The sequence below is a fragment of the Opisthocomus hoazin genome, chromosome 8 (assembly GCF_030867145.1).
Source record: "Opisthocomus hoazin isolate bOpiHoa1 chromosome 8, bOpiHoa1.hap1, whole genome shotgun sequence".
Lineage (NCBI taxonomy): Eukaryota > Metazoa > Chordata > Aves > Opisthocomiformes > Opisthocomidae > Opisthocomus > Opisthocomus hoazin.
This window is the reverse complement of record NC_134421.1, coordinates 58185256-58198861: the sequence shown is the minus strand read 5'-3', so window position 1 is coordinate 58198861 and position 13606 is coordinate 58185256. Positions and strand designations below refer to the sequence as shown.

The 13606-nt window shown below is 45.7% G+C and overlaps 1 protein-coding gene across 1 annotated transcript in view; it reads right to left on the bottom strand.

Moving 5' to 3' along the window:
* LAMB4 (laminin subunit beta 4) overlaps positions 1 to 13606 on the bottom strand; it is a 43961-nt gene that overhangs the window by 18189 nt on the left and 12166 nt on the right. The window contains exons 10-20 of the mRNA XM_075428076.1: positions 13018 to 13197; positions 12095 to 12204; positions 11533 to 11612; positions 10355 to 10505; positions 9283 to 9414; positions 8360 to 8545; positions 7051 to 7172; positions 6222 to 6342; positions 5064 to 5241; positions 1877 to 2020; positions 1420 to 1651 (exon numbers count right to left, since the gene is read on the bottom strand). Coding sequence (XP_075284191.1) covers positions 1420 to 1651; positions 1877 to 2020; positions 5064 to 5241; positions 6222 to 6342; positions 7051 to 7172; positions 8360 to 8545; positions 9283 to 9414; positions 10355 to 10505; positions 11533 to 11612; positions 12095 to 12204; positions 13018 to 13197 — 1636 coding nt within the window. The remainder of the gene's footprint in view (positions 1 to 1419; positions 1652 to 1876; positions 2021 to 5063; positions 5242 to 6221; positions 6343 to 7050; positions 7173 to 8359; positions 8546 to 9282; positions 9415 to 10354; positions 10506 to 11532; positions 11613 to 12094; positions 12205 to 13017; positions 13198 to 13606) is intronic.

Genomic DNA, 13606 nt, shown 5'->3' with positions numbered 1-13606 from the left:
TGGAGCAAAAGGTAAAAAAAATATGTTAAAATTTCAAGGAATATTTCTGAAAACTTTCACCTACTCTGGAACAGTTTTAATCTAAATGATAATATATACATATGACATATCACACATGTTCTGCACAGACAGCTAAAAGCTGCCATGTAAAAATTCTGTATATTCACCTACCACCACATATATTCATCTATTTCCATACACACACACAAGGAGTGGTTGGCATGACATTAGAAAGTCCCGGCACGGGCAAAAAAGCAATGATTAATTCAGAGCACTCAGAGAACAGTGTGTATTTTAGATGCAGCATATGCATTGAAACCAGCCATGCTCTGCCTGACATGTTCTGCAAACCCGGGCTGACGGCTGTTTCGAGGCAGTGGTGGCCGTGCTCTTACCCAGACAGGCAGGGGGCTTTAGGTGCTCCTTTGGGGCTCGGCCACCCCCGTCACCCTGCCTGCCACCGCCTCCTTCGCGTCCCGTCCCCTCTGTGGCCCCGCAGCTGTGGCAGCACAGCAGCTTCTGAAGCATCCTCAGTCTTTGATCTGCTTTGCTATGGCTAACGGGAACACAATTCTCTATAAGTATACAAGCCAGGCTAGAAGTCTTGGCTATTCGATTATCCTCGTCCTGGGGTCTGGAGCTCCTGCAGAGGCACAGGGCAGCAAGTATTTCAGCCTCCCATTTTTAACCTATTATTTGCCACCTACAAGCACAATAGCCAAAGGCTGTATTGTCCAAAAGCACTGCAAGAAAATCTCAATAGGTTTCACAAGGAAATCCTCTTAAAAGTGAACGACAAGGTACAATCCTGCCAAACTAAACTAAACAGCTAATGAATATAATTCTGATGTCCCTGCTGAACTCTGAGACTGCTGCCAGTGTATAGAATGAAAAAGAGGAGCATTGTTTTGAACGGAGCTGGAACATGTGGGAAAAGTCATTTGCTGGTCATATGGAAATAATATGAACCAGGAAACAGGACATGTTTATTTAAGCTCCTCAGAGATAATTGCAGGTATTAAACTGAGCATTCAGCACAAGCTTAGCCTCTTGGCAACTTAAAAGCTGGCAGGAGTCAGTGTATCTCATATGCAGTGCTTTGCACGTGTCTCCAAGCACATGGTGTCATGGCACCCGTGTCTCAAATGCCTTCTTGCAGGGAGCCCAGGGCAATGCTGTGTGCATGCTGTGCCCGCAGCCCTCCCACAGGCACTACATGCACATTCCCACAGGCATTTGCCAAACAAATAGATACCTGCCATTCAGCAGCTAGGCCCAGTTTTATTCTGGGTTTAGGTATGTGTTTCCATTTAAGGTCACTGATGCATTCATGGGGATGTAGATGGGCTCCCAGTGACACACGCATTTCAGGGAGCACCAGTGTTTGGGTGAACTTTGCAGTGCTGTCCATCAACTTACCTTTCGCAGTGGCTTCCAGTCGTAAACCCGCGGCAGTTCAGGCACACTCCGGTCACCGGGTCGCAAAGTTCTGTGTAGCCGCTACATGGGCAAGGACGGCAGTGGGGAAACCCAAAATAGCCAGGCAGACATCGGCTGCAGTGCTGACCGTCCACCTCCCGGCGGCAGGAGCACTGCCCCGTCACCTGGTCGCACAGCGTGCTCAGCGAGCCTTGCGGGTGGCACTCGCATGCTGGAAAAACCGAAAGCAAAGCTGTGTCCTGAATGTATTCCCACCAACCCCGCTCATCGCTGACACTGCTCAAAGGCAGTACGAGCAGTGGCGATGGAAAATTCGTTATTTGTGGAAACATATTTTGCATTGCTTCACACATAATCACGGATTCAAAGCCCTAAAAAGTTGGGGTACGCATGAAGAGCCAGATACTGGTACTGGTGCTGGCTGCCAAGTACTCACGGTAGCAGCCACGGAAGCCGAAGCCGTAGCTGCCTGCAGAGCAGGAGTCACAGCAGCGTCCCACGACGTTGGCTTTGCACTGACACTGGCCCCCCAGTTTACTGCAGCTGGTGTTCAGCGACCCTTGGGGATTGCATTTACATGCTGCCAAGGGGAAAGAAAATCAAAACAAGTTTGGTTATAAAGGAGTTTGGCTACTCTAGCAAACTTGCAGGTTTTACACTTAAAAACAGGACAGAAAGAGCTCGATTATTCTCATCAGTGCTTCAGTAACCACTGATGGCCATGGCTTGGATTATTTGATGCTGTAGCATTGACGGTGATGGCGTATCAGGCATGAGCACAAGTCTCAGTGTTGAAGCTGCCACACTCAGGGCACTGCCTTCAGCACATATTTGGGATAGGACAGAAGAGGGCATCGCAAAATGTAGATCCAAAATGGAGATATCCTGAAATCTAGAAGGGTTTGGTGCAAATCAATGTCTAGCTGCAGCACTGGACATAATCTGCAAACAGTACTTAGACAGCCTGCACCCGTGTATTGTTTACTGTGTTCTGGACACCTTGGACTGCCTTGCTGAATGAAGCTGGTCTGCTAACTCACAGAGGATGTTTGTCCAGGATGCTCAGATGCCAGCGCTAGAACACCAAAGTGCCATGTTTCATTGGGAGAATCCCATCACTATGGGAATCAGGCTAACAGGGAGTCAGCACAGTCCAAACTTAAGCAAGGGGGGTCTGTGGCTGCATAGCCATGACCACATCACATGATGTGTGAGTGAGGCATTGGTCCTTCTATAAATAACCCAAAACAAGCAGATGCCATGAGGTCTATCAGAGGCAAGGCTCCCTGAGAGGAGCTGGCCACCAAAGTTGTCCAGAAAGGCCTCTCCTGTTACTGGAAGTGCAGATAAGCTCCATTTCTCTGGGCCCAGCACCAGAGAAGTCTCCTGAGCCACTGAGCCCAGCTGCCCTTTCCGCGATGGGTCCAGGAGACTGCCTGGGGCTTCAACCCCCACCTGCTACTGCCTTCTTGCTGGGACACCACCAAAGTTTTCTTGGTGAATCTCTTCCAGCACATCAGCTTGGGTGTCATCATGCCTGGAGTCCTACCAGGGCATCCAGCTGGCCTACAGCATCCAGGGAGATGGCTTAAAAACTCCTCTGTGATTTTACAGCAGCCAGAAAAGTACGAAAGTTAGGCTTTGGCCATCTGGTGAAGCTGCATCTGATTGAAATGCTCTTCAGAAAACACACAAGCACTGCCATGGTCCCTGTCACGCTGCTCCGTGAAGCTCATCAGACATGATGGACTCCAAGAGCCATGCTGCCAAAAGGTGTTTGCAGCACACTCAGGGTTCAGCGGGATATAACCTGCATGTCCATACATACCACATGCTGAGTGGCTTCACTTACCTACGCCACCATGAACAGAGTGTGTGTGTTCGTGCAGAGCCTCTTCATCTGGGCTGCTGGCCGTGTCACCTTCTTAGCAGAACACCCCTCCCCAGTTGTTGGACTGCAAGATGGGGGCCGGGGGGTAAAGCCTCTCCCACTTTAAGGGAAGGCCAAGTTTGTGACCACCTGAGGAACCTGAACATACAGAAGTCTATGGGACCTGATGAGATGCATCCCAGAGTCCTGAGGGAACTGCCTGATGTAGTTGCCAAGACACTCCCCATGATATTTGAGAAGTCATGGTAGTCAGGTGAAGTCCCTGGTGACTGCAGGAAGGGAAATATTGAGCCCATTTTTAAAAAGCATAGAAAGGAGGACCCTGGGAACTACTGACGTGTCAGCCTCACCTCTGTGCCTGGGAAGATCATGGAACAGATCCTCCTCGAAGCTATGCTAAGGCACATGGAGGACAGGACAGTGATTCAAGACACCCAGCATGGCTTTACCAAGGTCAAGTCCTGCCTGACCAACCTAGTGGCCTTCTATGACGGAGTGACTGTATTAGTGGACAAGGGAAAAGGAATGGATGTCATCTATCTGGGCTTCTGTAAAGCGTTTGACATGGTCCCCCACAACACCCTTCTCTCTAAATACAGATTTGATGGGTAGACTCTTTGGTGGACGAGGAATTGGTTGGATGGTTGCATCCAGAGCGTAGTGGTCAACAGCTCGATGTCCAAATGGAGATCGGTGACAAGTGGTGTCCCTCAGGGGTCCGTACTGGGACCAGTACTGTCTAATATTTTCATCAATGAAACAGATAGCAAGACTGAGTGCACCCTCAGGAAGTTTGTAGATGACACCAAGCTGAGTGGTGCAGTTGACACACCAGGATGGGATGTCATACAGAGACCTGGACAAGCTTGAGAAGTCATCCTGTGTGAATCTCATAGGTTCAACAAGGCCAAGTGAAGGGTCCTGCACCTGGGTTGGGGCAATCCTCGGTATCAATACAGGCTGGGGGATGAAGGGACTGAGAGCAGCCCTGCTGAGAAGGACTGTGGGGTGCTGGTGGATGAAAAGCTGGACATGAGCCAACAATCTGCAGCCCAGAAGGCCAACCACACCCTGAGCCGCATCCCCCAGCAGCATTGCCAGCAGGGCGAGGGAGGCGATTCCGCCCCTCTGCTCCGCTCTGGTGAGATCCCACTGGGAGTCCTGCATCCAGCTCTGGAGCCCTTAGCACAGGACAGACATGGACCTGTTGGAGTGGGGCCAGAGGAGGCCACAAAAATGATCAGAGGGCTGGAACACTTCTCCTATGAGGAAAGGCTGAGAGAGCTGGGGCTGTTCAGCCTGGAGAAGAGAAGGCTCCAGGGAGACCTTATTGTGGCCTTCCAGTACTTAAAGTGGGTTTATAATAAAGATAGGGACAGGCTTTTTAACAGGGCCTGTAGCGGTAGGACAAGGAGTAATAGTTTTAAACTGAAGGAGGGTGGATGTAGACTGGATATAAGGAAGAAATTTTTTACAATGAGGGTGGTAAAACACTGGTTGCCCAGAAAAGTAGTGGAGGCCCCATCCCTGGAAACATTCAAGGGATGTTTGGTGCTCTGAGCAACGTGGTCTAGTCGAAGACGTCCCTGCTCACTACAGGGGGGTTGGACTAGATGACCTCTAAAGGCCCTTCCAACCCAAAGCATTCTATGATTGTAGGATTGTATATCTATCAACTCAAGGGAAAACCAGTAACTGTCCAAAAGAGCTGCCTGTGCAGGTTGCTCCTTACCGACGGCGCCGTTGTGAATACGGGCTGACATGCTCACTATGAGCCGTGTGCACGCTTCGGGCAGGACATGAGGTCCAACTTCTGATGCAATTTCAATACAGTGATACTTCTGGTACTCTTCTAAATCCTTTTCACTGCATAAGTTCTCCACGGAGCCAATTCTGGGAATAAGTCCAAGCTTTGGCATTAAGAGGGAAAAGAAAATATTTTGTATGAGATATACTGAAAACCAGAATTTCCCACATTCTCTACTGTGCTCTGCATTGCAAGGACAGAGGCCTGGAGCACCACGTTTCCAAATCTGCTGTTGTGCTTCTCAGTCATCTAAATTCACATTTACTCTGAAGGTCTAGACATTCCCCTAGTTCTTCAAATAAAAGAGACTGTATAAAAAAAGTCAGATTATAATAAGACCTCAGACATATACTCAGAACTGGTTTTGCTTCCAAGAGGTGCCATGCTGATGACTCCAAAAGTGGTATCTGGCCAACATTTTTACTTGTATTACCGAGACAGAGAAAAATCAGCTGAAGGTTCTATGTCCAAGTACAGCCAGCCCTTGTTAAGTCCAGTTCTACAGAAGCAATTAGAGCAATGGGCTTAAAAATATTTTTCTGAAGAGAGGGACCCAAAACTAACACCCAGTTCGTGACTTGGTGGAAACTTGGGAAATGTCTGCACGCCATTCCTGGGAAAGTACAGAACTAATTTTACTTTTCCAAAGGCAACTTTAAATATATCCATGATTTTTAAAATTAGATTCAGACAAATTACAGAGATTTTTAAAAAATCTAACTGATAAAGAACTGAACGAATTTATATCCTGAACCACAGCATCTTGTCAGCATATGTGGAGTGTGCTTACAATAAATGAACAACAGATGGAGGTACATACTCTGACTATAAACATATGCAACAGGTATGACTTGATGAGCTATTATTGTATTGCTCCATGAAAATTAAAATGGATACAATCCTGTCTCTCCATACAAAACCATGCGCCACAGTGACAACAGAGGAAAGCAGAAGCACATTTCCCTCAATTTCTATTAAAACACACTGTAAATGATTTAAAATTATTTTGAGTAAGTCTGTGTAAAAAAAAAAATCACACTGGTATAAATACAGCTTCCAGGGAATAGTGACAGAACTACTCACTGAGTCAATCAAGATGAACGATTTCACCTTTGGATCAGAGGCAGAGGCCTGAGCAAAATACACATCCACAGAATATTCCGTTCCCGGCTCCAGACAGACTGGAGTTTGCAGAAGTGCAATCCTGTTTAGCAGAAATAAAGCACAGCTGTAGCCAGGACTGGGACAAGGCAAGTCTGGGGGATACTGTGAGCCCTCCCTCCCCCCTGTGCCTGCATCCTAGTGCCAGCAGCCCCCAGCAAGCCCTGCTGCTGCGGGGAGCAGGACCAGCCCCACTGCTTGTGGGCTTTGGGAAAGCTGCGTGGCTTCTGCCTGGGTGAGTCACCAAGTGCAGTTTAAACCTGGTGAGATTAAACTGAAAATGGCAGGTTTTACTACTTCAAGCAAAGGAGTTTGCAGCTCACTGTTCATATTTGTCTTTTCCTGTCCCTGTTTGATGAAGATTTTGGTCTCGTCCTCTTGGCTCCTCTCTATTCTTTCCATAGGTCCAAGCTGAAAAACTTGTTTTGAAAATAGGCTAGGACAGTGACTTTAAGTCAATATTTCCTTTCCATACTAAAATAGCTACAGCTGGACCTTAGCCAAAGCTACAACTAACCCCAGCAGGGTCTCAGGCTGCTCTCCCAGCTTGGGCAAACCTTTGCCAGGCTGAGGATGAGAGCATCAGACTCTTCCTTAGAGCCTATGTGGTATTGTGGTGTGACAGCAACAGGAAAGGCCACACATGTGTTTCTAATATTCCCACTTTCCCACACATCTATCGCCCTGCAGTGCTTCAGTAAAAGATTTGTACACAGAAAATCTACAGGCGAAAGGACAGGAATAGTCAGACCTCTTTGTAGCTGGGAGAGGCAACACATGTGGCTCCTGTGAAAGGCCCTTGCTTTTGCAGCGTTGACTTGACAAAATACCAGTGGGCTGGACAGCAACACTTGCTAGCCAGTCTTCCAAGGACTATAAACAAAGGACAAAAACTATGGTCATTTTTCATACCTGAAAAACCCATTTTCTCTTTGTCAGGGTTAATGAAAGTCATCTGAACAATTGCACACTGCAGTGACAAAACAGATTTTCTCTTTTTTCTTTACAGGACTGAAAAAATAACGTTATTTGTGAAAAATGCATTGTATTTGCAATGGCTAATTGAAGAGCAGAGATGGAAATGGGACCTCAGCCGGTGTAAATGGAAACAGCTCTGTTGAAGTCATTGGAGTTGTTTCCTTTCTTAGCACAGCATTGTCCTGGAGATATCCTTCATTATCTGCCTCCTCTCACATGTAATAAGGAATAGCAAACATAAAAGACTTTGCAACAAAAGTCTTTAAGATTCAACTGTTTAATCTAATCCTTAGAAGGAAAAAGGCTACATCAAACCAGCCCACTGTAAAATTGTTCTCACATTTTAAGACACTGGGAGTGTTGTTTGCCTCGGAATGACAGTAAGAGAACCGAATACAATAGACAGGAGGAGGATCTCAAGTGGTGGGATTGTCCCAGGGAGCTGCAAAGCTGAAGAGCAAGGCATGTACAAATACTAGTACCAACAAAACACTCGCCTGTGTTTTTGAAGACATGAGTATGAACTTGGGTTTAAACAAATTTGGGTTAACAGATTGTCCTAGACATGTCTTCATCATTGAGAAATTTTGTCCCAGCAAAAAATAAGATTTTGGCTGTTTTCCTACAATTTTCACATATCTCAGAGCCCGGCTGGAGCCACTGGGAAGCTGGATGTCTGCAAAAGCCCTGGATAAATATCTACTCAGATCACTTACGCCTGTGCACATTTTTCTGCCCAGAAAATCCCAGCTAGAAATACAGGATGCTCATCTAAAAAGAGCTGCATTTTGCACGTGTCTGATTTGTGAAGTCCAGTCCAAGCAAATGTAATAAAAGAGGAACTCCAGAAGATGAAATCTTGGCTGATGCTTAGGAAACACTGGTAGTGCTGACTTTTCGGATTTGAGTGGAAAGGCTTAAGAGGATCAGAGGAGGGCATGTTACTTGGTTGGTAAGGATGAAAAGGCAAACAATTTAAATTTTAAATATAAAGAGTGGGACAAGATGCTGCATGCTATTACTGACAACATAAACCCTGCATCTATCACAACGTCACAAGACACACAAGACGTCACAAGTACCTCAGGCTCATAACGAATCATGATATCAAAGTCCATAGCAAAGGGAATGTTGTTGATCATGAACCTCAGCCCAGCTCCGCTGGGAACACGGGCGAAGCCGGGTCCCGTCCATGTGACAGACCGGCCAGCGCTGGGCTGCCTGAAAACCACCACCACAGCTGAGTCCTGCCCAAATTGCATCACACCCTGCAAACACATATTGACATTTTCAAAAACAGACAGCATCAAATTGAAAAAAAAAAACACCTCAGAAAAAGAAAGGAAGTATTTTTGCCATGTTATTTACTTCTTGCAGCCATCAGCCAGCATCATTTTCTGAACAAGCTTTCAGTTGACACTCTAAGAACTCACCCAGATGAAGGATGTTTAGGGTCACATATAAGGAAAGGCTTCCTCTAGCTTTGCAACAACAGCAACAAGAAGGACTAGAATAATCCATCCATATCTGCGTATCTGGCATCTCCAGGCATTCACATTGTAAATCTTAAACAGATTAAGCTTGATTTCATACATGGCTGGACTTTCCATTATAAGCTGAATAAATAAATATCAATACTTACAATGGAAAGCTGCAGTAGTAAATACAGTAGGTACCATGTTAAAGTCTAGGTACACTTAAACAGAAATATCTTGCAAGCAAAACAAAAAAAAAGGATTTCACCTTTCATCGGGGCTCTTCCCTCCTAAACAATCCATTGAACCTGAGCCTACAATGGCACTGGACATAGCAGAGCAAACATGTTGATGTGAATTATAAAACGTCCAGCTCAACTGTGTACCAAAAAAACCGATTTCATTTGTGTAAGGATTGTAACGTCTAGGTCTGCAAATCCCACATACTCAGACATTTCCTTGCCCTCTGTTGCAAAATAAAGTTTTAGTGTTTGGTGTAATTTTAAGCAACTATTTAAGCACCAATTTACCCGTTCCAGTCCAGATTTTCTTACACTTCGTTTCTTGCTCCTGTTCAACACAATCTTTCCATTTTCAATTGTGAACTCATAGCCTTGCTTCTGGAAGTAGGTGTCACACCTTGGAAGAGTGCTTGGTTTAACCTATGAAGTAATGAGAGAGGGGCAGCACTGTCTCAACAATTTTGAAGTGTATGTGAGCAGCTAAATGAAAATCCACATTCTCAAAACAAGCTTTATTCTTTGCTGGGTGAAACTATGGCTCAGCAGCTGCTGGAAACCCTTTTCCCTCACTCCCTTAAAATGAACTTGCACTTCGTCTCATAAGCTATGTCCCAGACATCTGTTTTCCATTTAATTATTGGACTGTAGGATGATTACTGGTTGTGATTACAGCTAAATATTTGTGGATGTGACCTGCAAATAAACATTTTTTTTATTATTCCTTCTCTATAGCTTCTGGACAACACATTGGAGAAGAAATGTTAGTAAAAAACAGGCAGTGGAAAGGATACATTCCAGACTTGTACTCTGCATGGGGAGCAACCACCCCCATGTTGAGGGGAAAAAAAACCCATAAAAATTAACTTTTCTAAAAAAATTACAGATGGATGCCAAATTCTTGAGGAAATTGAGCTACAATCAGTGCCATTATATAAGGCAGCAGGAATGAGTCCAACGGAGCAGAGAGGAATTTGATTCTTCCCCTGTCAGAGATTCCCAGAAATATCACAGTTCGTGATAGCTGTTGGCAACTCAAACACTTTCCTCTAATTTAAATAATTAAATTAATTTCTCTAAATTATGCTAGACCAGCCTGCACTTGAGGAGCAGCAAGCACAGCTTTGCAGGTCACACCATGCTGCAGCGACTGCTGCTTGGTAACAGCCACCGTTATGGGATAGTCATGCCCATGAAAAATGAGGCTGAACTGAGGACGGCCAAGGGACTTGCCTTGTATCCTCCTGCCAAAGAGCCGCTCTGGCTGCTCCCCGAGTGAGGGCTCCTCTCCTCAGGCTCGGCTCCTATAACACCACTGTGTAGATACCCTCTCAGTATGACACCTAAAAAGCCACCTACGTACCAAGGGTGCAGAGCCAGAAAGGGGCTTTGCATGTTCAGCTTCATAAATATAATAATCCAGGGGTAGAAAGAAGTAGCCTGGGGCTGGCTCGTTGCACTGGCGGCTCACGATGTTGGGAAGACACTTGCACTGACCGTCCTTCGGTGAGCACCTAGGGTAAGAGTTGGTAAAGGGAGGACGTCACAGTGTGGCATGGCTGGGTCCTCCCAGCTGGAGAGTGGCTCAGCGCCACCCTTGTTTCAGTTTTGCTTCATTTCTTCCACTGTCAGATTGCCTCCCCTGTTAAACTTTTTCCTACCATCCACCCCTTCTGTTTCCTTCTTCCGACGCTGGATTTATTCAATGATACTTTTTCATCACATAGGAGATGTGACATGCTTTGTCCTTTCTCCATCTGTTCCACACCTGAAGCACAAATCATTTTGTTTCCCGAGCATCTGTTACTATCTATTCCTGTATCCATTTCTTGTCTCTGTTCCTGTATCTATTACTGTATCTATCACTATTCCTACGTATCCATCCCCCATAATTTTAGAGGCAGGACACGAGATCAGAAGGACCTTTGGTTTGATGTGATATCGTAATTTTCATATACTTGCACTCCTATTTAACACATCAGATAATTACTAGCTTTGATTTACCTTCTCACAAGGAACTGCTCTATGGCACCAGCCTATGCGCTCCTGTGTCTGAAGTCTAACAGCAGTAGTGAAGACTGCTACCCAATAAACTCCTGAATGAACCCAACTGAAACCAAGCTTGCTTCTGAAATTATATATTTTGAATAGGACCCAGTATGACACAAAAAATTAAGATCTTTCTAGCTTTTAAAGTAGATGTATGAAGCTAAGTTAAAAACGTGATCTCTAATTTACTTGCAATTTCTATTAATATTAGGGCCTCTGGTTCTCTGAAACCATGCAGTTTGTATTTTATGTTAAACAATCTTGACTCAAGCTTATTCAAAGTTGGCTTCAAAGCAAAAAGGTAAATCCCCTTTAAAATCACAAATAAATTTCCAAGATCCCAACACGACTTTACACCGTTTGTATGTAATCAAATTACGTCTACAGTCTATTTCCCCATTTGTACTGAGACTCTGTTAACCTAATTAGAAAGTGTAGCCTAAGAGTTTCTAAAACCTCAAACCAAGAAAATCTTGAAGAAAATTAACTTACAAGTTATTCTGGGATCCACCAATGTCACAGTCACATGGAGAACAGCCATACAAGCTGTTGCCAAGACCCCAGTATCCTACCTGGGATAAAAAGAAAGTGAAAGATTTTTTATGGCAAATATTTAAGTATGTAAAGCACAACAGAACTTATCCCCCTGGATGAATGATGCTCTGGAGCACTCCCGGGCTGCCTGCCTGTGATTGGCCATGTGAGAATGTTTCTTACTAGATTGCATGGATGCTCAGCCACTGCAAGAAAATAGCCAGATATTTACCAATTTGAGCAAGCAAGTTGCTCTGGAAATAGCAAAAATGGTCTGAGAACATGATTTTGCATTTCCTTTCTTTCCTGTGAGTGCTCCTCCTAGTGCAGTTCGATTGCACAAGTGTTTGCAAGCAGTAAAAAAGAACCAGATGTGTCAATGCAAAATGGGAGCATACAGCTGTAAAACTGTTTTGAATTTTGACTAATTGTTTAGTTTTCTGGCAATGAAAAGGTAGGAGATGGGAGAGGGGACTCCTAAAACGACGTGCAGAAATAATAACAAAAGCGGAGTACGCACGAGGCATTTTTCGCAGCGTCGCCCTGTGGCAAAGCGCTGGCAGAAGCACTCTCCAGTGGCAGGACGGCAGATGGAGAAAGGCAAACTGCCGGCGGGATCGCAGTTGCAGGCTGCAGGGATAAAAACACGTGGTTACCTCTACGGGCTCCAGTGATGGCAGCGGCACTGGTGTTTGCTTTAGATGGGGCAGTCTCTGTCCTCGGGACGGATGCTCTGCAGATGGACACATCCTGGCACCCTGCTGCCCTCGGACAGCCCTCGGGGAATAGGCTGCTTCCCCAGCAGGGACCCTCTCCGGGGGGAGCGGGGCACTGCCAGAAGTCCGGTGTGGTGGTTTGCCATGTGCTGGCCCGCGCTGCGCAGTCCTTGCACGTTGCTGAGCACCATGCTGTGGGCATAACGTGCTCACAAACCCACCATGGGCCCGGGTAGGGGTGGGATGTGTTCTCCAGCGAGCCTTGCTGGGAGCAACAGCTGGCTGGCAGCTCTCATAGCAAGGCAGCAGCTCCTGCCGTCTCAGTGCTGCACTGTGCAGCGCAGAGTCCGAGTATCCCAACAGCGATTCCTGGGATCCCCTCTGTGGCTTTGCATTCACCCTTGTGCTGAATTTGATTCTAAAATTATTTTCATGTGTTTTAATCTCACTTTTCAATTAAATTACATGTTTAACAATGCTTCTATTAATAACAGCCTGATCCATTATAATATACTATGTATTCCGCAAGTGATTTTGCATCTTTTCTGTCTCAGATGCTGCACCAGGTACATTCAACTAAATTACATTGACATTAAATTATAGCAGGCAACTGGGTATTTTGTGAAGCAGGTAGTATCTGTGCATTACTGTGTGCATCTGTGCATTCAACTGCCTCCATCTCTCAAAAGTGCTTCGGAAAGAAGAACAAAAGAGGTGGTTTACATACGCTGGCAGCCCAGCGGATCACTGCTGCTCAGCCCGTAGTAGTTCGCCCTGCATTTGTCACAGCGGACACCCTCCACGTTCTCCTTGCAAGGGCACCGGCCCGCGACCATTCCCAGAGCAGGATCGGTGTGGCTGTCGCACACGCCGTCATGCAGTGTACCTTCTGGGTCACAGTTGCAAGCTACAGGCATGGTCAAGGAGACATGTAAAAAAAGCACATTTAGATACAAGCATGAAAATGGAATTTCAGAACTGCAAGTAGGCACAAATTCAGGATTCTTGTAAAGATTAGAGATGTTCATCTGTGCTCGCTGTGTTGGATGCTTTACAGTTAATGCACAGCTGCTGTTAAATATTATGCGAGTGTTTCCAAGATATACTTTTTCTGTGGAGGAGTGTTACAGCCTTCATTTTTGTAGAAATACACCCTTTGCTTTGGGTAGAAATAGGCGTTACTCATCCACTCCTTACCTTCTCCAGAGTACCTGGGAAGAAGAGGGCCCTATGACTATAAAGTATAACTTTTGGGGATGTTCTCATGAAAGCTGTAGCATTGCAGAGGGGTACCAAGTGTGAGCCACCTCCCCAGA